This window comes from Drosophila elegans, unplaced genomic scaffold (assembly GCF_018152505.1).
Source record: "Drosophila elegans isolate 14027-0461.03 unplaced genomic scaffold, ASM1815250v1 contig_208, whole genome shotgun sequence".
NCBI classification, from domain to species: Eukaryota; Metazoa; Arthropoda; class Insecta; order Diptera; family Drosophilidae; genus Drosophila; species Drosophila elegans.
Window position 1 is genome coordinate 11,701,894 of NW_024545578.1, and position 21,738 is coordinate 11,723,631.

The following is a 21,738-nucleotide window of genomic DNA, read 5'->3' on the forward strand; positions in this document are numbered from 1 at the left end:
TTGCCCGAAATTGCTCGACAATCGCCAACGACCTTGGCCTGGGCTGCTCACCTCAATGCAGCTTGGAGTGGCGGTGCCAAATGACCTCCAGTCCCAGCACGCCCATGCAGACGATGATCGCACCTAGTAGAAGGATGAACAGGGGAGCGGCGTACTCCAGACCCACGGCCACCGTGTGATTATGCTGGTAGCAGTGCAGCTTGGTTTCCATCCAATAACGTTCGTGCTTTAAATGAATCCCTGTCTCCAGCATCCGCAACTCGCTGAAACAATATGAATATAAAACCAAATTGTGTTCAACGAAGAAGAACAATATCAGAAATATTAAATATAACTGGGGTTACTAGAACTTGATCTTCCAAGAAACCTACATATTAAAATACAAGATTTAAATTTGAATTAGAGTAGTAATATTAAAAATAATAAAATAAAATAAAAACAGAAAAGTCACTCACTCTTTAATGGCTCTAATGTTTACCCACTTTAGTTTGAATAGCTCCGCATATGGGGACTTCTTGGCCACAACCGAGTGGGTGTGGGAGGCATCGCGCAGTGGAATCTCGTTGAGCTCGCAGATCTGGTGGGGCAGGAAGTACTTCCGCACGAACTCGTAGCCCGTTGCCACGCCGGTGATGTAGACGAAGCCCTCCTGGTCCCGCACCGCCTTGACCCCGGCCTCGGTGGCTATCCAAATGCGATCCGGTGAACGCTTGCTGCCCAGCACTTTGTTCCGATACAGACTGCGCACGTCCGCCTCCTCGGAGGTCTCCACATAGATGCGGGTGTATATGGCTGGCTCAATGCCCACCTCCAGGCTGCTGTCCGCCAGCTGCTGCAGCGTCCGGATGCTCGACTTGGATGGCTGGCCCAGCAGCTTTGACACCACAATCGACGTGTAGTAGTTGTACATCATAAACGAGGTCAGCATCAGGGCAAAGAAGGCCATTCGCCCGCCCATCGATCGAGGTGTGAACCATGCCCCCTGAATGCAGCCAGCTCCGAAGGAGAGGAGGCAGCTGGTCAGCAGCGAGGGCTTCCACTCCTTGCGGCGCTCCAGAATGAAGGTGATCCATAGAAGAATGCCAGCCAGGAAAAGGAGAAGGACGAATGTCAGCCAAACGCCTCCGCTGAAGGGTTGCAAGAACTCTGTGGCACTCAGACCAGCGGACACGGACCGGGGATTCCGGAACATGCAAATCTCCCGGAAAACACTGAACTTTGTGAGGGGCTGCAGAAAGAGGCCCCGATCAAAGGAATAGATGAAAGGAGCTATCGCCAGATCAGCCACGTCCAGGATAAGATCCCCAATCATGCCGCCCGTTGCATTGCCATCCGACCAGCGATTTCTAAATATATACTTAAACCTAGGGGTTTCCCTTGGTACAATTTAGAAATCCTTAATCTTAAACCAATTCCTTACTCGCAGTCCAGCATATCCCTCAAAGGTTGTCGAGCCTGATAGCCCAATCTGCCGTACGTATCCAAGTAAAGTTGTTCCTTGGACTCCATGAAATCAAAGATCTTCTGTCTAGAGACATTCAGCGGTAAATGGGTGACCTGTATTCAAATTTTAATAAACACTGCAGAGAGTACTCTGAAAACATATACATACTACAGCAGTGGCTCTCATGGTTAATCCAGTAAAGGACTTTCTGTGCTGCAGGAGATTCCTTGTGTGTAGATCACTTAGATATCGTTGTACTCGACATTCCTGTTCATTGCAGATAACTTCCCGATCCAGTGTTATATTTAATTTTGCACCTAGCTGCCTTCCTTTGTTGTGCAAATCATACAATATAAAGTTTTTCGAAACAAGATCATGCTTGACATAGGTTACATCAGCATCGACAAAGAGCTGAGCCTCTTTGAATTGATTTTCTATTTTGGAAAATTCCATCGACTCGTCGTAGATAAGCCAATGATAGTGATAACCATAAAGTCTCTTTGCACTGGCCTGCAATTGTTTGTTACTCAAGGAGTTGTAAGTCATAAGGCTGTGTATTTTTTACCATGTCCAAAACAACACCGCTTTGATTACAACTGATATCCAGGAAAACGCCCAACTTAAGAATATTGTGATTGAGGAAGTCATTATTCAATTGGAGTGAGGAGTCCAATGATATAAATTGGGTAAATACATTTTTAGACTGTGCCATCTTCGCTAAGTGTTCAAGTGCTGAAATGAGAAAATTAAATCGGATATCTAAGAATTACCACTGATAAACACTCACAGTCCATTGACCAGCAGTGCAATATGAAGACATGACTCAATTTAGCCATGTGCAGAAAATTGTATAGAATAAAATTGTGCAATTGCTGCATGGCAAAATCTCAAACAAAGAATTGCTAATTAATGGTACTGATTATGAGTCAACTTGGCTTTTTATAGGGTACTCATAATGCCGCTGCAAGTCACATAATCAATATCAAATTAGTCGCTGACTGAACTTGATTGGACAACTTAATAATATGCGAAAATAAGTTGTCGACAGTTTCTGTCAAGTCCAATCAAATTGGAAAGAAATAAAGACCAATTTGCTGGCAATTTAAATGGTTAAAGAAATGAAAAGCAACTTACCAAGGTTTCAAAAACATTTCGGCTTACTGATTCCTGGGTAAAATGGTTGCTAATTTTTTTTTAACAATCCGGGCCCAACCAAGTTCCAAGATCAGGATCAGCAGGCCCAAAAAGTAGGCCACCAGGAGGGATATGAACAGTGGAGCCGCGTACTCCATGCCCACTTGGATAACGAAACTGTTGGAGAACGTTTCCAACTTTGTCTTGCTAAAGAACCGACTCTGCTTCGAAATAATTCCGGTTTCCAGCATCCGCACCTGCAACTGGGTGAGCAGTTGTCGATAGGTGGAGTTCAGGTGCACGATTCCGTAGACGGCGCTCTCGGGTCGCAACTTGATCTCGTTCAAATCGGAGATTTCCCGCGGCAGGTAATGCTTCTCCACGAAGTGGTACATGAAGGAGGCCTCCGATGTGTACACGAATCCGGGCTGATCACGCACTTTGATCACACCAACCTCCGGAGAAAGCCAAACGCTATTGGGATCCCGCCTACTCTCCACCTTCTGTTTGTAAAGGCTTCTAATGTCTGGTCGGGGCGAGGACTGAAATATATATTTACTTAGTAAAACTTTGGAAACCTCTTAAAGGTGTGGATTTTTTTCTTATAACATAATACAGGAAATACATTTTAAATGATTATGAATTCTTTTGTTACGTCTTTTAGGTGTTTCATGCGAGGCAGCATGAGCCATCAAAAGTAATTTCTAAGACATCGAGAATCACACTCACCACCAGATATGTTTTGGTGAACGGCACCTTATCAAAGCCGACGTCCAGGGAGCTGTCGGCCAACTGCTGGATAGTCCTGATGTTGGAGCGGACTGGAGATCCCAGCAGTGTGGACACCACAATGGACGTGTAATAGTTGTACATGAGGAACGAGGTCAGCATCACGGCAATGAAGGCCAGCCGACCACCTGCTGACTTGGGCATTAGGTAGGAACCCTGAATGCAGGCTGCTCCGAAACTGATCAGACAACTGCTGAGCAGTGAGGGAATAAAGTCCAGACAGCGCTGCATCCAATGGCGTTCCAGGATGAAGATCAGCCACAGCAAAACTCCGGCAAAGATCAGGAGTGCGGCGAAGGCGAACCAAACGCTCGGCATGAAGGGCTCCAGGAACACGGCTGCCTTAATGCCGGCATTGTGTGGAGTACGGAACATGCAGACCGCCCGGAACTGGGACTGCTCCGTCATGAGATGCACGTAGTGAAGGCGTTTCCAGGAGGGCACGAAAGGGGAAGTGCACAGCTCAGCGGATTCATTAGTCAACATACCAATAGCTCCACCATATGCATCCTGAACGCTCCAGGTGTCCAACCAAATATAGTGTAGCCTTAAAATATATAGAGTGGTAAATAAACTTTAAGAGCTAAGAAATGCTTGTAGATAAATAGTTTGGCCCAAAAAAAATATAGAGACAAAATGGCAACACTTTAAGCAAACTGGGCAATGAAAACTTCATAAAATGTTCATGTATTAAACCACTACTTATTTTATTTATTTATTATTTAGAAGTACTGTATCGAACTGGACTGGATTAAAAATATTTTGAATATTTTATATTGCATAATTAAAGATACCCTTATAAAATACTCACTTGAAACCGAGTAATTCCTGAGTGTGCAGAATTAAACGATAGCCGATGCGGGAAAACGAGTCCATGTGGGAATCGCGGTCGCTATTAAGGAATTCGAGAAGTGCCTCCTCACTGGAATCAATGGGTAGCGCAGAAACCTGAATGAAAACCATAAATACCAAGGCTGTGGCTTTTACTTCACTTTTTAGCCAACCCACCACAGCGGCCAATCGAAAGGTAACGCTCGATAAATCCAAGCGGTGCTGTAGTCTAGTTCGCAGATGCAAATCACTGAGATAATCCTTAACCTGGCAGCGACTTTGATTGCACTGAAGACTCTGGTCTATGGTGATGTTGAGCTTGCCCCCCAAGTGGCTCCCTTTATTGTAGACATCGTACAATGTAAATACATCCTCTTCTTCACGACTGACATACGTCACGTCCGCATTCAGGCTGAGATTGGCTCCCTCAAATTGTTGCGTTAACTTGGTTAAGTTACCTTCCTCATCGTAAAGCAGCCAGTGTAAGTTATGGTTAAAAAGGCGAGCTCGACTGGACTGTATAAAGGAAATATTAAATACATTTAAAATTAAACATATCAATATGTTAATATAAAATGTATTTTAATCAACTGATTTATTTATAATGCGTATTTCATTATTTCAGTGACATAGCCCAAAATACTCTTTAAATAATAAACTTAATGCTCAAAAGGTTAAAATGTAGTGTTTTTTCAAAAGCCAAGATATGGTTTATATAGCGTTTTCCCATTATATTGTATAGAATATTTTTATATTCTCACCTGATTGGTTATAAATTCAGCCTGGTCACAGCCCATGTCTAGAAAGACACCCAACCTGACTAAATCGCTATCCAAGTAGTCCTTGTGGATGTTGGCCAAGTTTTCAGGGTCCTGTTGCAGGTCGATGTATTGCGAATAAATGCCGTTCTCATTTAGCATCTTGGCTAGAGGAAAAGCCTCTAAAACATGCAATTATATCCCATTGGAAATATTAAAATATTTAAATGAAAATGTGGCAAATCTCACCCTCTAACGACCAGCAGTAAAACACCATCAGATTGCTCAAATTGACTTCCAGCAGATGGAAAACAACCAACCTATACAAAGGTAAGGCAGTCATCTTGACCACTTTCTTAGATTTTGGCCAGACTGCTGACTCTTTTATAGCCCCAAGTTGCGCTGTGCGACGAGGCCAATTAAGTCATTAGAGCCAAATTTTGGGGCCAGTCATCAAAGTTGAGATTTTTGACTGGCAGGTCAGTCAAATTTTGGGACCAATTTCGGCCAAGAATACAGTGAAGATGGAGCAACAAGTGGTTTGGCCAAGGCGCCTGCGCAGAATTCAACAGCGTAAACAAAAGTGCATGGGGGATTTATGAATGAAAGTCGGAACGGTGGGTGTGGATGTGGGTGTGGGTGTGGATGTGGGTGCTAATGGATTCCTGAGCCGGGTGAATGGGGTGGGATTGTGGGTCAGGAGGGCAGTGCCGCAGGCTCTAGTGATTTTGCGCCTTTTGCATGTTGGCCCACGATGTTGTCGTGGCACTCGCATCCTGCCACTGCCGCCCCACAAACGCTGCACAATTCAATCTTCTGGCCTGGCCCGCTTGGTCTCAATATCATTTCGGCTCAGTCTGCGTTGCGCGCTTGGCGCGTTTTGACGTATCTCCGAATCTCCGCATCTTTCTCTGGAAATTCGCTCGGTCCCCGTTTCAATTCAATTCAATTCAGTTCGATTCGGTTTGGTTTGGTTTTGGTTTTTGCCTTTGTTGGTCGTTAGTCAGTTTGTTTACTTTCGCCGCTCGTTGTCGCAGTTATTGTCGTGTGACTCTGGAGATTTGTGTGTATTTTTGGTATGATTAGTGCGGATGAATCTACGCATCCACGTAGGCTGAAAAAACACAGCTGGATATGATAATTCCGGAATGTGTGTGTTATTATTGCTTGTGAAAAATGATTTTAAAAAAATACGCCTAAATTAAACTAATAAATCAAAATTTGCCTAATTTTTAAGTTAATGAAAATAATAATCTACAAAAAATTTAAGTTTCGTTCCCAAATGTTTTTATTTTATTTTTCAGTTTTATAATGTATTTTTGAGAAATAAATAAAGTTATTAAGAATTTTAAAACATAGAATAATTAATTATTTAAACGTTATTTAAAACATTTGGTTTGAATACAACACAAAATGAGTTACAAGGCGTATGCTTCATATTTTTATAATGGCAATTTTTAGTCTTGAGCAAAGTCCTAAAAATTCAATATAGAAAATTTAAAGCATTTGAAAACTAATTTTAGCATTTTATAAATATAAATATACAACACAAAAATTTTACGGAATATCAAGTTACCAAATGCGACAAACTTGAGATTATGCAATTATGGCATTTTCTTGCAACGATTTTTTAAAGGTTCTGAGGCTTGAATTTATGCTCTAGGAAACGAAAAAACAGAAATCCGTGCGATTCTCTTACCAACTCAAGCCACAGACTCTAATTGACCTGTCAAACAGTAATTGCATAATCCTCCCACACTTTCCCTTTTGTTAATGTGCTTTCTCAATTGAGAGTCAATGAAACTGTCTAAATCAACCTAATTAACAAAGCTATTATAACTAATTAGAAATAAAGTATTTAAAAAGTGATAATAGCAAATAAACACCAAAATCAGTTCATTTCATTAGTGACAAATTGAGCATTGAGACAGATATATTTGCAATTAAAACTAATTGCTAAAGCTCGTACGATAAAAATAAAACTAAATGAACACATTAAGAATCAATTGAAATGTGGTCATCCGCACTGGGCCAACAAATGAAAAATTCACAATAAAACCACAAATATGACATTTTCGAAAGGAACAACTAAAACAACATGAAGTACACACTGTAAACTACTGCAGACACTGAGTGCAAATAAAATGCAATTATCGCTGATTTAAACGGACATAAGAGAATCATAAATTTTTCATGAGCACCACATGGCCACAGGGAGGAGGGCAAAAAATTTACGCCAACACCCGCAAGTAATCCACCAGAGGATTTTGGTAAACCAGCAGAACGAAAACGAACTATTAACGAAAACTATTTACTGGGGGAATCGGTTTGGCGACGGCAAATGGATAGAAACTAAAAAATAAACTAGAAGAAACGATATTAAAAAGCAATTGTTAGATCGCAATCATTTTAATTTATATTATTCTTCTTAAATTATAATCAACGTTTGTGTACGCAATATCAATCTCTTTAATTCGGAGGGAGGGATTTGCAAATTTCTCCTTTTCATAAATAAGCCTTTGGAAATCTGATAATAAAACCAATAATTTCAATTCAATTTCAACAAAAAATTGATGAAAAATTAATTTTTTTTAAACGTATGTTCTTTTTGTACTTTAAAGGAAATTTAATTTTTAAACAGTTTTTTGACAGTTTAAAATCCTTCTTAAAGTGAATAATTTCTGTAGTTATCGCATAGTTTAAGGCTGCCTTAGCCGACTTTTTTATAACATCTTGTTTGGGTATCCGCTTTTTCAAAAGCTTTTATCTTTTTTGGCTGATTTAGCATTTTTTTGTTGACGCCGCTTGAGGCTACGAAACATCTCTTAAATAGAAAAATGCAAAGCATGAAAAGCGGCAGTTGGGGCATCGCACACTTGAGATTTACATTGTAAAGTGATCCGCACTCCCCCCGCGCTTGTCATCTATATAGTGTATAGTATACGATGCAAGCTCACAAAAAACTGCATTTAAATTAATTGAATTTTGTAGATTTTTTGCGGTCGAAGGGGCTGCCACGGCCCACAGCCCCGACCATCCTGTCCTTCGGTTCTATTGCTCTTATTGAATTGGTTTGGGGATTTGTTGGCTGACCCACAAGTCAAGACTGTGGCGTGTCTGGTGAGGCAGGGCCACCACAAGCTTACTTAGGCGTCGTCCGAATGCGTTTTGTGTGTCATTATTTCAAAAGGGGAGCGGAGTGAAAAGCTCTTCCATTTCCATTTTTTGTATGCTCTCCTTACGGCTGTAATGCTTTGCCTGCATTTGTGTTCATTAAATTTGCAAGTAAGTTGAAATGTTTTTGTTTACTTCCACAACTGGCCTTGCTGAGCCTGGCCAAATGGAATGTTCAAAAATTATAAATGAGTTTGCATTCCCATTTGTGAGCTAATGCATGAGTGCCGAAATTGTTTGCTAGCTTCTGCAAAGATCATGTGTTTCATTTCCTATAACCTTGAAACTTTTAGAGTTTCCTAACATTGTAATGCATATTAAGAATGGTATCGCAAATAAAATTATCCAATAAATTATATAGTGTTATATTATTAAAGACCACTTTATTCCGTTTGAATTTGGCACCAGTCATTTTTGTGGGCTTTAAAAATACTGTCAAATAATTCTAACTCAGTTTACGACTAAAAATATATATTCAAATAGCAGGGGCTATCAATAAATTGGAAATCATTACATCAGCTGGAGTCTATATACTCGAAATCGGTTACTGAACAAGAGAATCCACTTAACAGTGACAAGAACAAACATTTGTGCATTATAATGCCCCGATAAGAGCGAATCAGCTGCATTTCACGCTTCCCTAATCCTCTCCAGCTCCCTTCGACAAACATTTCCGCAGCACGTGAGCCAGTTAGGGGGGGGGTGGGGTAGAAATCCAGCAGGGGGCAAAAGCTACTGGAAGCTGGGATCGTGAATTCCGGAGACTGGGAACTGGGCACGTGCCTGTCGCTCAACTGTGAAATAATTAGAGCAATTGCATTTGCCTAGGGCCAAAAAGTTCGCAGTGGGGCAATCGCAGGCTGACCGCAGTGGCGAAATTTTTGATTTCATTTAATTAAAATGCGATTTTAATGCTACTTAGGTTAACTGGAAAACTTGCGGCATCATTCTCATTCCCATTTCACACGCAAGGCCACAAAACCGTGAACTAAGCTGCTCATATATATATTATTCCGTATGCGTCTGTGTGCTGTGGCCAAATTGAAACGCTCATCTCATTTGCAGGCGAACAAATAATAGAGCCAACAGCCTGCTCCCGACTTCCCATATAAACCACCTGCTGCTGGCGCTTCCGATGAGCCACAAAATATATAGGGACGACCATATAATGCACCCAAAGATAGGCACCAGATGCCAGGCACATCAACAAAATAGGAACCCCCTTTTTTTGTATTTTGGGGGCAAATCTGTCATTTAAAATACCCTTTACTTCACAGCTGAACTTGAATATTAAAAACAGTGGTCATCAAAAATGTTATTTTTGTCATGGACTTTTCGGAAAAATGAATTAGAAAATGTTGATATTTAAATAAGTGTTAAAAATTTTAATTTAAAACTATAATTGAGCTACAATTTAAAAATTTATTAAATATTTGAATTGGTTTATTTATATGTTTTAGCTTTACTTGGAGTATACACATAAAAGGATTGATTATTATAACAAAATGATGATCAGTTGAAGTAAATATTGTATTTTTCCAATCAAATGGCAATCAATCATAGCAAGGTCCATAAACCACCTATGATACTCTGCATACCCTCCTTTCCAAGTGGACGCCTTCTAACAATGCATTTCCTTCCTTCAAAAAAAAAAAAGTAGAATGTGTGGCAAAATATCCTCCAGCAGGCAAAGGGTATAAAAGGAAGGTTGAGGAGGCGGGGTAGCGAACCGTCAGCAGCCTTCAAAAATTGAGTGCAATTTCGACGCTGATGAGAAAATGCGTTGAACGTGCTCAAGTTGCTCTCTGCCAAACCGAGGAAAATTGTGTGGGAGGCGGCAAAAGTGGGTGTTCCTACATTTAACTTTAACCCGTTCGCAGCAGTTAACAAAAGCCGAGGAAAACGAAGACCGCTAAGCAAGAAATTATAAACGAAAAAAAGGGACGTTCAGACATCAGAATATGGGGTTTCGGAGATGTCTGTTGATGGCAGCAATTTGTTTGTTTGGCGAAACTCTGCCATCAAAAAGCAAAGTGAAGTGTAATTAACAGCCAAATAAAGAGAAGTATGTGGCTCCGATTTCAAGCAGGAAAAAAAACCATATTTTATGGAAAGAAAAATAGCAAGGCCGATGTGCAAAAATAATATTCATATTCTAGAACTTGTACTCTCGACCTTGGGATAAGCTTTAAATTGGTCATAAACTATTTTTTATTTAACGTTTTTTTATAAATTGCTTAATAAGAAATTTTTATTTAGTGATAAAAATATATGTTAGTTCTGTCTTTCAAAGTTTTAAATACATACATACAGTGGACAAACGTTTTGAGAGGTGTTAAAAATTGTACACAAATTAATTCTTACGAAAATACAATTTTTCATTAATCTGAATGGCCTTTTCCATGTGACAAATCAACTAAACATAATGCGAATTTCCTTTGGGCCAGGCCATAATTAGCCAACACAAGCGTCTAGTCAAGTGGCAAGTAGCATTGACGTCGAGGCTGATGCAGCTGGTGCAGCAGATGAGGGCTGATATCAGACGGCCGACTTGAAGGCAACATCCAAGTGGCCGAGAGACCACTCCAAAGTATTGAAAATAGTTATCGCAACCTGGCCGGATGTCGGCATTGGCCAATGGCCATGCATAAAATTAGGTTAGTGGGTGAGACATAATTAAGTTATGGGGTCGCATTGTTTTTTCTTCAATTTTTCGCATTATTAAATGAGATGTTGTCGTGCTGCCTGCGGACATGAGACTTGGGTGTCATCGTCGGCATTATTCTCCCGGCGCCTTTGACATTTCCGGTTGGTTTTTCATTAACGAATCGCACGGCTGACGAGCTGGTGGCGGCAGTAGCATCGGATTCTGAGTCCCCGACATAGTTGATCTTAATTACTTGCCATCCATTAAGCCAAAGTTCAGCAAAGATTAATATTATAGTGAGCGTACGGTGAAAATATGATGCCGCCACAGGCATAAAGTTTGCACTTCATTTTTTTTGCGAAGTGTATTCATTAATCTTCGACTTTTCCCAGTGGTGCAATTTTTTAACTCAAGATTTCGCACATGTCGGGTGGAGCTTTAAACATATTTTATACAGATGCGCCTTGGAATTGAGTTTCTCATGTTTTTAAATAAATATATTCAAAATGCCAAAACAGTTCGTTTAAAAAAGGGCGACTTTGACTCGTTGTTTTTTCAAAACAAAACAAAATAAAGTTTTATTGTGGTGGTAATAAAATAAACTAAACTATCATATATTGTCAAATATTGGCAAAATTCTTTTCTCTATTTATTTTCTCAGTTGGAAGTCAATCAAATGATTGAGCTTTTACAATAGTTTATAAATAAGTTGAAGCGGACATTAATTTGTTGATCTTAAAGAACAAGTGGAAACCATTTAGCTAACATGTTGAAAATTAAGTGTTTTTTATGAGAGTTAACTAGATTACGCATACGTCGTGAATTACCAATTTGGATAAACTCTTTCAATTAATAATGAAAATTGAACATTTTAACCAAGTTTATTGATTCCTAATAACTTAAAATTTATAAACCAAAGTGACAACAACGGTTGTTGTTCGTTTGTAAAATTGACTAAGCAACATAATTTGTTTTGTTTCTATTAACTTTCAGTGAAAGTGCACAAACTATGTGTTCTACAAAATTAATAAAATTAAAAAAAAACTAATCAACCAAAGCAAGGAACTGTGAATTTGAGTCAAATCAACCCCGATCCGTAATCTTAATAGTTTATAGCTGATAACTGATGGCTGCAAAATGCCTCTGGGTAATTGGCCAATCAAAAACTGCCAACTGCATGACCAAGAAGTTGCAGCAATTAAAAGAATCTAAGGAAATTCATCGCAAAGGAGACGAGGTCACGGGCCAAGACAAACGGAACTAATGCCAGCCTGAAAGGAATCTCAGAAATTAAGAAGAAAACGCTTCATGAAATTGCTCTCGACCCGAGCGCAACTTCCGGTGCATAAATGAAAATAAATACGAGCAGAGACGAGTCAACACAGAGCTCAGGAAAAACGGCACTGTCATCAACAGCAGGACCTCTAGAATGCGAATTCTAATGGCGCTGGGAATGGGAATGGGAATAGGATTGGCAATGGGAATGGGAATGGGCATGGCAATGGGAGCCAGGGGCCAGTTAGAGCGACAAAAGTTGGACAAACGGATGTGTAGATTAGACCAGCAACAACGGCAGATGACTTGGCCGTCAGACGACTAAACAATAGTTGCAGCCAGCGAACAAACAGCAAACAAAACCGAACAATATGTGCACAATGCCAGCAACAACAGATGCATCCGGCTCCGGCGAAGCATCCACATCAACATCAACATCAACATCCACTGACCTCATCGGAGAAAGGAGTCGGAGCCACAGCCACTCCTGCCACCAAGGACATCGCCTAAACTTGCGCATATTTAAACTTTTGATTAGCTGCTGCCTCTTAATGTTGAGCATTTACCCAAATGCCTGGCACTTGTCCATCAGCCCCCGATCGGGATCGGGATCGGGATCCTTCTGGGCCATGGCCGACAGCATTAAGGGACGCGGCGATGCCCATCGCCTGGACACGATGGGCTCCCAGTCGCACACCTCCTCGTCCTCCTCCCTGCCGTCCTCGTGGCTCACCCAGAGCAACAACCATGCGAATATATCCGAGTTGCTGGATAATCTGCTGCGTGGCTATGACAACAGCATAAGACCGGATTTCGGTGGTGAGTATATACTATAAAGGAAGATTTTCTTCACAAGTATGATATATATAAGTATATATATATATTTCATTTTGATTTGTTGGCAAATTGATTAATCATGTTGATTTTATTTACCAAAAGTAAGTCCTTAAAATTACTTTAAAATCATTACAAAATTGGCTTGACAAAATTGTTTATCACTATTTATGCTTTCAAATACAAAGTGGACAGGATATCTATTCAGCCTTTTACATTTAGCTTATTAGAAAATTAGTAAATTTAATATTTTTTGCACTCAAAAAGAAATTTTTGACTAATAAACATTATATATTGAACATGCATTATGATGCATTATTTTGACTATTTATTTATGCATCAAATCATCCTTAAGATAAAGCTATTAAACTTTTTTTTGGTTTTAGGCTATATTTTTTGTTTTAATAATTAATTAAATAAAATAGGCATGAAAGCATGTTGTACTCAATCAAGGTTTGATTTTTTGAGAACTTTGTTGATTTAAATTTGTAAGCCAGAGTTATCATGGCCCCACTGGTTAAGGGCAGGATGCGCCTCCTAAATATTTCTGTCTACAACAAATCTTGCTTTGCTTACCCTTTTCGGGCTTGGCCCTTGTCGGGGGGTGTAATCAGCACAGATTCGCAGATTTTCCGCTCAACGGAAGCATTTAATGAAGTGGAAATCGCTGCCAGGCGACACATCACTCACAAACGGCACCAAGGTGATGAGGCCTGCCGTGATGATTGCCTCGCAGCTTATTCGGTAAATAGTGAGTGTCAAAACCGACAAATATTTACATACAAACAATTTTATTGCGTTCCTTGGATTTCCTCCCCGCCGAGAACTTTGCCCAAAATGGATGGGCCATTCGATTCGTTTTCAATCTTGCAAATGGTCGAAGCAATAAAAATTTAAATATTTTCCAAATTTAAAATACCATTCACTCAATTGGGGGAATGGATTTCGGTTAACGTGGTGAAAATTGTTTTCGCTCGCGCCACAGCTTAAGACCGAATTACATTGTTTTTAACACTTCATTAAGAATGGGCCCTCGTCATCTGGCGCCAGCTGGAGAGGATGAGAGGATGAGAGAATGAGAGGCTTCAAAGGATACGTGGCAATGCACATCCGCATCCTACGAGCGCGACGCATGTTTGCCGAGCGAGCTCAGCAGCAAAGTCATTAAAAACTGTTCGCATAGGCAAAATACAAAAAATTCCCGGGGCCGCCGGGAGGGAGGCGCATCTAGGGCCTGAAAAATTGCATATTAGTGCAGAAAAGCTAGATAAAAATGGGCGTCGGCGGGGCATGGTAACAGATTCAGAGGGTTTGGGACTGTCTGCGAAGCGGCTTAAGTGTCATTGTTCACACAGAGGAGCATTTAACATTTTCATTTGGGGTCTGCGACTCATATATGAATATTCATAGTTGAACAAAACCGATACGTAGAGCACTGGGATTATATAGTTGGATTTCGTGGCCTTCAGTTGAACGCAATCCCATTTTCCATAACTAAACTTGGCTCTGGCTTAAATAGCGAATTTCATGGGACTTGTATAATAGGTAAAGGTTTGCGGGCCACTTAGCCAGGAATTTAGCGGAAATAAAATAAAATTATTGTTATTTTTTCATGACAAAGAAATATTGTATTATTTTTAATTTTTATATTAAAATTTAAATAAAATGTTACAGGACCTCCAGCTACAGTAGAAGTGGATATAATGGTGCGCAGCATGGGACCAATATCAGAAGTCGATATGGTATGTTAATAAAAGAATTTCTATTTAAACCAAATTCTTCTATGGACAACATCATTGATTTATTTGTAAAATTGGACCATGGCCAAAGATATATGAATTTGATTATTATACAAAAAACAAAACAACGATATAAATAATTAAACACAATGCTCTTAAATATTATTTTTCTTAATTTTACTAAAAAGGAATTTTTTAAACTAGTTTCAGGACAATAAAATTGGTTTTAATCTAATTGTATTCAAATGTGAATTCAACTAGCTTTCACACCATTTAGATTCAATTTATAAGTCCCACAGTATTGGGGTATAAAACACCGTCGTATATGAACTGGCAATCTTCCATTACTCCCTGCTTGCCAATTCAATTTGGCGTGACATATCCTGTTTGACTGCCTTACTTTCCTGCGCCTCTGACTCCGTTTCCATCTCCATTGCAGACCTACTCGATGGACTGTTATTTTCGCCAATCCTGGGTGGATAAACGTCTCGCGTTCGAGGGGGCCCAGGATACACTGGCACTGAGCGTCTCGATGCTGGCCCGGATTTGGAAGCCGGATACGTACTTTTACAATGGCAAGCAGAGCTATTTACACACGATTACCACGCCAAATAAGTTTGTGAGGATCTATCAGAACGGACGCGTGCTGTACTCCAGCCGGCTGACAATTAAAGCCGGCTGCCCGATGAATCTGGCCGACTTCCCCATGGACATCCAAAAGTGTCCCCTGAAATTTGGCTCATGTGAGTAGGAAAGAAATTCGAAAGAATGCCAAGTGGCATGTGGAAACCAGAACTACGCTAAATAATTATGCATAATGGCTGCTCATTGCGCTTTGATGTGATTTGTTGTCCTCGTGTCGACAAAATGTCCACTTGTTGGGTTCGAAGGACAAAGACGCAGAATCTGGCTGGGGGATTATGCTGAATGCCATGACATTGGATGGGATGGGATTGGATTGGGTTGAATGAATTGTTGGCGACAAGAAATGTGAAGTGAGATGTGTTCTGAATTGAAGGGGAAATGAAAGAAAGAAAGAAATGGCACAAGGACCGGAAATGTTTAAGTGGTTCCATGCGTCTGAATGCTGGAAGCGGATTAGATGAGGTAATGGTTTAATGGGATATCCTAATGTGGTTTGACAAGTTTCGCTTTCCCCTTGCTTACTGTGAAGAAAATGGTAAAATTTAAAGGATGGGATTATAGTTTTCAAACAATATAATATATTTATTTTGCTCCTATATAGTTACGTTTATTTGAACGGAATCTGAAAGCTAAAAAGGCTTGAAATGATAAAAAATTTATTTAGTGTTTTTTAATGTTCTATCTGGCATACGTGTCGTATGATTAATTTTTTTGAAAACCATAACTTTCCAAACTAAGCGATGAGAATTAAATTTCTCTATATATTCTTAAAATTTTTAAAGACTTTAGCATTCTTGGAACACCATCTTTAATATAGTGCCGGATTTAAAGGCGGTCCCCACTTAAAAAATAAATGTTTTTTAAATAATTGTTGTTATGTGGAGCGTGATGCTAGGTCATTTGGGTATAATTTAAGGAGTCTGTAATGAGATGACTGAAAGCGGGTCTGGCCAGTGTAAAATGTAAGTAGGTGCAAGTGTTGAAAAGGGGGAGTAACGTGTCATTAAGGAATACTCTTACAATAAAATAAAAAGCCGGCCCAACTTAAGCATTTTGTGTGCAAAAATGTGACTGCGGCGCTTTTGTCCGTGCTGACTCATACGCGCCTCTTTTGGGTCCATTGTTTAGAAGTATGTAAGTATTCTTGTAATTGGTCTGTAAATTCGTATATGCATTTAGCGCATGTCGCCAGTGTGCGAGTAGCCGCCTATTAAACTTGGTTGGGTCCGAGGTGAAAATAAAGTAAGGTAATGGCCCCAGGTCGCATCCTTGAGTTGCACCGGCATGCTTAGGGTGTTTGGTGAAAGTGCAGCTGTCCACAAGTACAGAAAATGTGCGGTCCGCCTAGATTTGTATAAAAGTCCTTCATGCTGTTTAGTTGTTTCATGTGCTTTTGTAAATCCAAATCGGTGATGGGGGATAGTGTGCTTAAAAATGTATGATCAAGTGAAAGAGACGCGCTGGATATTTTGTTTTAATAGAGGCTTAAATTTAAGGCGAAACAAGAAATGTTTTCGAAGAGGGTTTTTATGTTGCTTCAAATATATCTTTATATCTTTGATTTATCAAATTCAATGTTTATTTTTCAGAATTTTTGATTATTTTAATTAGTGTAAAAATATATTCAAATTTATTTAGTCACTGGCTAAGGCCATATACCAGACATATATTTATAGACCAATCGGCTGGATATCTGTACTACCTATGGGCCATAGTTTTAAGGTTCCAGACAAACACAGATGTGACCCTTGGGAATACCTATGGCTTTTGTTCCACTTACAGCTGGTTTTTGCTAGCTTAGACGTAATTGGAATTTTTATTTTTAGCAAACCCAAAACACTTCACGTTCTTTATTTATACATACGTCATCTCACAATAATTAGATTGGGCGCGCTAGGTAATTGTTGCCAATGGTTTTCACTTAAAAGATACAAAAATTATTTAAATTATTTAAATTTCTTAATTTTTTTAAATTCGACAATGCACCATTGTACTTACATATATTACAATATAATATAATTAATTATAAGCTCAATAAAATACTGTTACTTTACTTTTTTAGTAAGGGTATGGATAAAATATTGTATTTTACCTTTAAATTATTTTTAAATATGTTCCATTTAACTGAACCAAAGTTGTATTTGTTGCTATATTTAGATATAGACAAAATTTTAAAAACTCTGTGATTGCGACTAACAGCTGCTTAGAGCCTTTTTAAGTGCTTAACCATTTTCCCTGTTGTGAACAGAATTTTTTTTAGCACCAACTTGTCTAAGTTGGAAGGGGTTTAATCTTCCTCTTGTGAATTAAACCAATTCAGAGTTGCAATTGGATTTTGTGAGGAATATTTTTCAAATAATGTTCGATTGATTTATTTTGAATAACTAACAGCTGGAGTTAAAAGGCAAATGAGCTTCGTTTTCGTCTGCGAGTTTCAGTTGGCCGTTCTGCGAACTCGGACCACAACCCTTCGGCGGTTGACTCCGGTCCCAGATTGTCCTGCACCACCGCGACGGTTTCCCCTGCCTCCTCGTCGGATGACCACTCGCCTTATGATGACACGACGTCGTCGGTGCTTCTTCTTGGTGGAAGCCGTGGTGGTAGTGGAGGAGGATTCTGTGGTGGTGGTAGCCGAGGCATCGGCTGTCGTGGTGGCGGAGGCAGCCGTTGTGGTGGTGGTGGCTGAGGCACTGGTGGTGGTGGTCGTTTGGGCGGAGACTTGGCTGCTCTGGAGGATGAGCACGGCCAGGACGACCAGGGACAGAGCTAGGAGGAAGCGCATGGCGATGGTGTTCTTAGTGGATAGGGAACTGATGTCAATGGACAATTCGGCTGGATATTTATAGTAACCATGAGCCGAAAAAAAGGTGTAAGGGTTCGTGCAAACACAGATGTGTCTCTTGAAAATATCTACGGCTTTTGTTTCAGCTACAGTACCTTTGCGTACGTATCGTTCTTTGTTAGATATGTTTACACCAGTCTAAACGTAATAGGAATTTTGAGCTCCTATTTATTCTTCCATAAGAAAAACAAAATTAATTGCCCAGAATTTATTTTTGGAATTTTACCAGCAATGTACCGCTTAATAACAATATTCCAAAAAAACCTCCATCGCCCCCGCCAGATTCTGTGACAGTTTTTGTCCTGCCCATGTAATCTCCATTATTTTCCATTTAAAAATGGAAAAAATATACACCTCCTGTCATTTAATGAATTCTCGTCACATTTCCTCCTATTCAAATGCAGAACAGAAAGCATGAAGGCAAAAAGTTACTAGTTTAATATTTGGAAACAATTTTTGGAGATAGGCAGGTGTCTGCTGCCATTTCTCTGAAACCCACTAACTGCCTTTGCAGCTTATCGCAAATGAACAAGCCGCCACCCAACCTAGAAATGTATTATTACTTCCGATTTGTTGTGAATAATGCTGGATGGAAGCAGTCAAGAATTCAATTACCCCTCCATCAGTCCCCTGCTCCCCCATATGTACATTGCCTGCCACTTAATGTTGACAATTTCCCATTTGATGCGGGCGAACTGAAAATATTGCCAGCGCCAGAGTCAGCGATTGCCAAACAGAAGGAGCAGATTCAGGCGATGGTTTGGAGGATGGAGGATGGGAGATGCGGATTTGGGTGGTGGGTAAACCTTTTCCCACATATGGCACAATGTTTGGCAATTTGTGCATTTTGGAGCAGCGGCATCACCAGCAGCATCAAAATAAAATAACTGAACACACGTGGCTGGGATGGGATAGGTTAGCGAGATAGCTGCTGTAAATGATTGAATATAAATGGATATACTATATATTCTAGCAGTGAAACATCGTTTTAGAAATATATAGTAATATTAGCTGATTTTGATAAATCATATTCGGTAGGCTAGTCCATAATAGCTTTAAATATATATTCTCTGCAAGGGTACTCCCCAATACATCTCATCCTGTCGATATAAAATTGGCAAACAAATGAAAGTCACGGCTCAGGGCACTCCTGAGTTCCGCATGCCAACCATTTAATTGAAATTTGTGCACGATTTGTTGCATTAATTTGTAAATCAATCGAAACAGTTGGCTACACCACGGCCGATGTCATCTACCGCTGGAACAAGGAGCGACCCCCCGTCGCCATAGCCGAGGACATGAAGCTGTCCCAGTTCGATTTGGTCGACTGTCCGGCTGGCAATTTGACCGACATTGTGTACAAGGCGGCGGCTCCAAGGCCGCAGCGACGACCCTTCAACAACAAGGACCCACCGCGACCCACCAGCAAGGTCCTCACCACTTTCGCTGGTCCGGCGGCAAAGAATCAGCATGTCCGTGGCACAGGACTCAAGCTGGACAAGGGAGCCTTCGGAACCGGACGGGATACCGCCGGCGGAGCGGGTTCCTCCACCGGTTTAAGTGGCACCATCACTCTGGAGACCAATCACCCATGTAAGTAATAATTGCGGAATTATGGAATTATATAGATCTGATTCAGTTTAAGCTAAATGAAGTGAGAACGAGAAAAATACATATTATTTTTAACAAAAATTATTATTTTTTGTTTTATATATACAAGTATACATAAAAATAATAAAAAAAATTAAATCGACTAATACATCTGTTGTGTAATAACTTAAACAAATATATCTTAGTTCCGCTGCCACCAGTTTATAAAATCAACCTCATTGTTTTTCAGCGGAGTACTCAATGCTGATGGTGAACTTTCACCTGCAGCGGCACATGGGCAACTTCCTGATTCAGGTGTACGGTCCCTGCTGCCTGCTAGTCGTCCTCAGCTGGGTGTCCTTCTGGCTGAACCGCGAGGCCACCGCGGATCGGGTGTCCCTCGGGATCACCACCGTGCTGACGATGACCTTCCTCGGACTGGAGGCGCGCACGGATCTGCCCAAGGTGTCCTATCCCACGGCCCTCGACTTTTTCGTCTTCCTCTCGTTCGGCTTCATCTTCGCCACAATCCTGCAGTTTGCCGTGGTGCACTATTACACGAAGTACGGATCGGGGGAGTGCTACTTCATTATCGAGGAGCTGGACTCGGATTCCGGGGAGTCGGAGACGGAGGCGCTGACCTCGGACTTCCGGGACAGCACCGAGTCCAAGATCTACGAGGTCATTCCGCTCTCCATGTGCGCGATCAGTATGCCGCCGCCGCCCAGCAGCCGGCTGGGCATGCTGACCTCCAGGAATCGCGGCCCACGGAACAGACGACATGGCCTGTGGAGCATGAAGCTCCTGGGTCTCTTCGACTGGCGGCGCCGAAGAAAGCCGCCCCGGGTCGACTCCGACGAGGAGGAGGACGACGAACAAACCCAGCTGAGGGTCAACGAGGCTCCCAGCACTTCAGCAGCTGCTGCTGCTGCTGCTGCGGCGGCGGCGGCACAGGCGGCTCGGATTAGTCCGCCAACTGGAGGTCGCCGCAGGATGTCCTACTATCGACGCGAGGAGATGGAGGCCCGCAGGAAGGGCAAACGAACGCCACAGTACAACTCAGTGTCGAAGATCGATCGCGCCTCGCGAATCGTCTTCCCGCTGCTCTTCATCCTGATCAACGTGTTCTACTGGTACGGCTATTTGTCGAGGAGCTCCCGGATTCTGGCCAACACGCCGGACGCGAGCACCTGATGTTACCTTTTAGCAATTTAGACAGGGTCCTCGAAGAAATCAGTAAGCGATCGCCGGCAGCGAACAGACAACTAAAGTTGGCGTGCAAACGATGCATCAGCAGCCTGGCAGCGCATAAGCCGTACTGCTGCAGATGCATCGTTTACAACCAGCCGAAGACAATGCGTGGGGGGAAAATCGTTTGGGGGTTTTGGGAAAAGCAGGGAATGGGTTTAACTTTTCAGATTCAGTTACGCTCTTATTCTGATTTGCTACCACACGTGACAACGCTTTATGAGATTTCTTTTCGCTCTAAATTGCTAAAGTACAGAAAACAGAACTCAACTCTAACATATCAGAGGACTTGCTATAACGGACACCCTCGAAAATATCGAGCTTTAACAGTCAAAATATTCTGGGAAAAATTTCGAAAACATGTGATTGACTTTTCTAAAGTAATCTTCTTGAAAATCTATAGCCCTTTATTTAGAGAAAACAACTAAGAAAATTAGATATTCTGTGATACTTGCTTTCCTTGTTTTGACAATTAGTTGCTGAATGCCCGGGGTGTCCTGTAAATTTGTTGTACAGCTAACCAATAAGTTAATTAGTTTACATTTTTGTGTATTTTAAATGTTTAATGTTAGTTTGAAAGTCACAGCACAAGGAATTTGCACTTAGTTGAAAGATTTGTTTAGTTCACTGCAAATTATAACTTAAGCATGGGATCACCAAGAAATAGGGAAAAATGTTAGGAAATTGCCGTCTCTGCTTTTCTGTCCCGGCAAGTAATAGATGATAAGCTAATATTTCAATAAGTCACGCAGCCTATATTGTTAATTCGTAGAATAATGAACGGGTCT

General features: G+C 40.9%; 4 protein-coding genes across 4 annotated transcripts; 1 reads left to right on the forward strand and 3 right to left on the reverse strand.

Moving 5' to 3' along the window:
• Positions 1–52: 52 nt before the first annotated feature.
• LOC108135478 (ionotropic receptor 75a) lies at positions 53–2,322 on the reverse strand. The gene is made up of 6 exons (XM_017256220.1): positions 2,232–2,322; positions 2,010–2,176; positions 1,613–1,954; positions 1,421–1,557; positions 483–1,364; positions 53–263 (listed from the first exon to the last, which is right to left on the reverse strand). The coding sequence occupies exons 1-6, from the start codon at positions 2,320–2,322 to the stop codon at positions 53–55; spliced, it is 1,830 nt and encodes a 609-aa protein (XP_017111709.1).
• A 279-nt stretch (positions 2,323–2,601) lies between these two features.
• On the reverse strand, positions 2,602–5,299 carry LOC108135563 (ionotropic receptor 75a). The gene is made up of 6 exons (XM_017256320.2): positions 5,206–5,299; positions 4,960–5,138; positions 4,376–4,714; positions 4,179–4,315; positions 3,308–3,914; positions 2,602–3,120 (listed from the first exon to the last, which is right to left on the reverse strand). The coding sequence occupies exons 1-6, from the start codon at positions 5,297–5,299 to the stop codon at positions 2,602–2,604; spliced, it is 1,875 nt and encodes a 624-aa protein (XP_017111809.2).
• A 530-nt stretch (positions 5,300–5,829) lies between these two features.
• Positions 5,830–21,738, forward strand: LOC108135615 (gamma-aminobutyric acid receptor alpha-like). Its single transcript, XM_017256430.2, has 6 exons — positions 5,830–6,032; positions 11,771–12,871; positions 14,561–14,628; positions 15,065–15,368; positions 19,340–19,705; positions 19,953–21,738. The coding sequence occupies exons 2-6, from the start codon at positions 12,424–12,426 to the stop codon at positions 20,894–20,896; spliced, it is 2,130 nt and encodes a 709-aa protein (XP_017111919.1). The 5' UTR covers positions 5,830–6,032; positions 11,771–12,423; the 3' UTR covers positions 20,897–21,738.
• LOC108135618 (protein new-glue 1) lies at positions 17,627–18,069 on the reverse strand. The gene has a single exon (XM_017256434.2). The coding sequence runs from the start codon at positions 18,050–18,052 to the stop codon at positions 17,705–17,707; it is 348 nt and encodes a 115-aa protein (XP_017111923.1). The 5' UTR covers positions 18,053–18,069; the 3' UTR covers positions 17,627–17,704.

What these genes read in the sequence shown, in the direction of transcription:
- LOC108135478 (XM_017256220.1), bottom strand. Translation starts at nt 2,322, where the DNA reads ATGCAGCAATTGCACAATTTTATTCTATACAATTTTCTGCACATGGCT. An exon ending in GCGGTGTTGTTTTGGACATG is followed by an intron (nt 1,955 to 2,009) that starts GTAAAAAATACA and finishes AAACAATTGCAG; the next exon opens with GCCAGTGCAAAGAGACTTTA. An exon ending in GCGGAGCTATTCAAACTAAA is followed by an intron (nt 264 to 482) that starts GTGGGTAAACAT and finishes ATATTGTTTCAG; the next exon opens with CGAGTTGCGGATGCTGGAGA.
- LOC108135563 (XM_017256320.2), bottom strand. Translation starts at nt 5,299, where the DNA reads ATGACTGCCTTACCTTTGTATAGGTTGGTTGTTTTCCATCTGCTGGAA. An exon ending in CTGAATTTATAACCAATCAG is followed by an intron (nt 4,715 to 4,959) that starts GTGAGAATATAA and finishes TCCTTTATACAG; the next exon opens with TCCAGTCGAGCTCGCCTTTT. An exon ending in CCTTTCGATTGGCCGCTGTG is followed by an intron (nt 4,316 to 4,375) that starts GTGGGTTGGCTA and finishes GTTTTCATTCAG; the next exon opens with GTTTCTGCGCTACCCATTGA.
- LOC108135615 (XM_017256430.2), top strand. Translation starts at nt 12,424, where the DNA reads ATGTGCACAATGCCAGCAACAACAGATGCATCCGGCTCCGGCGAAGCA. An exon ending in CATAAGACCGGATTTCGGTG is followed by an intron (nt 12,872 to 14,560) that starts GTGAGTATATAC and finishes AAAATGTTACAG; the next exon opens with GACCTCCAGCTACAGTAGAA. An exon ending in TCCCCTGAAATTTGGCTCAT is followed by an intron (nt 15,369 to 19,339) that starts GTGAGTAGGAAA and finishes CAATCGAAACAG; the next exon opens with TTGGCTACACCACGGCCGAT.
- LOC108135618 (XM_017256434.2), bottom strand. Translation starts at nt 18,052, where the DNA reads ATGCGCTTCCTCCTAGCTCTGTCCCTGGTCGTCCTGGCCGTGCTCATC.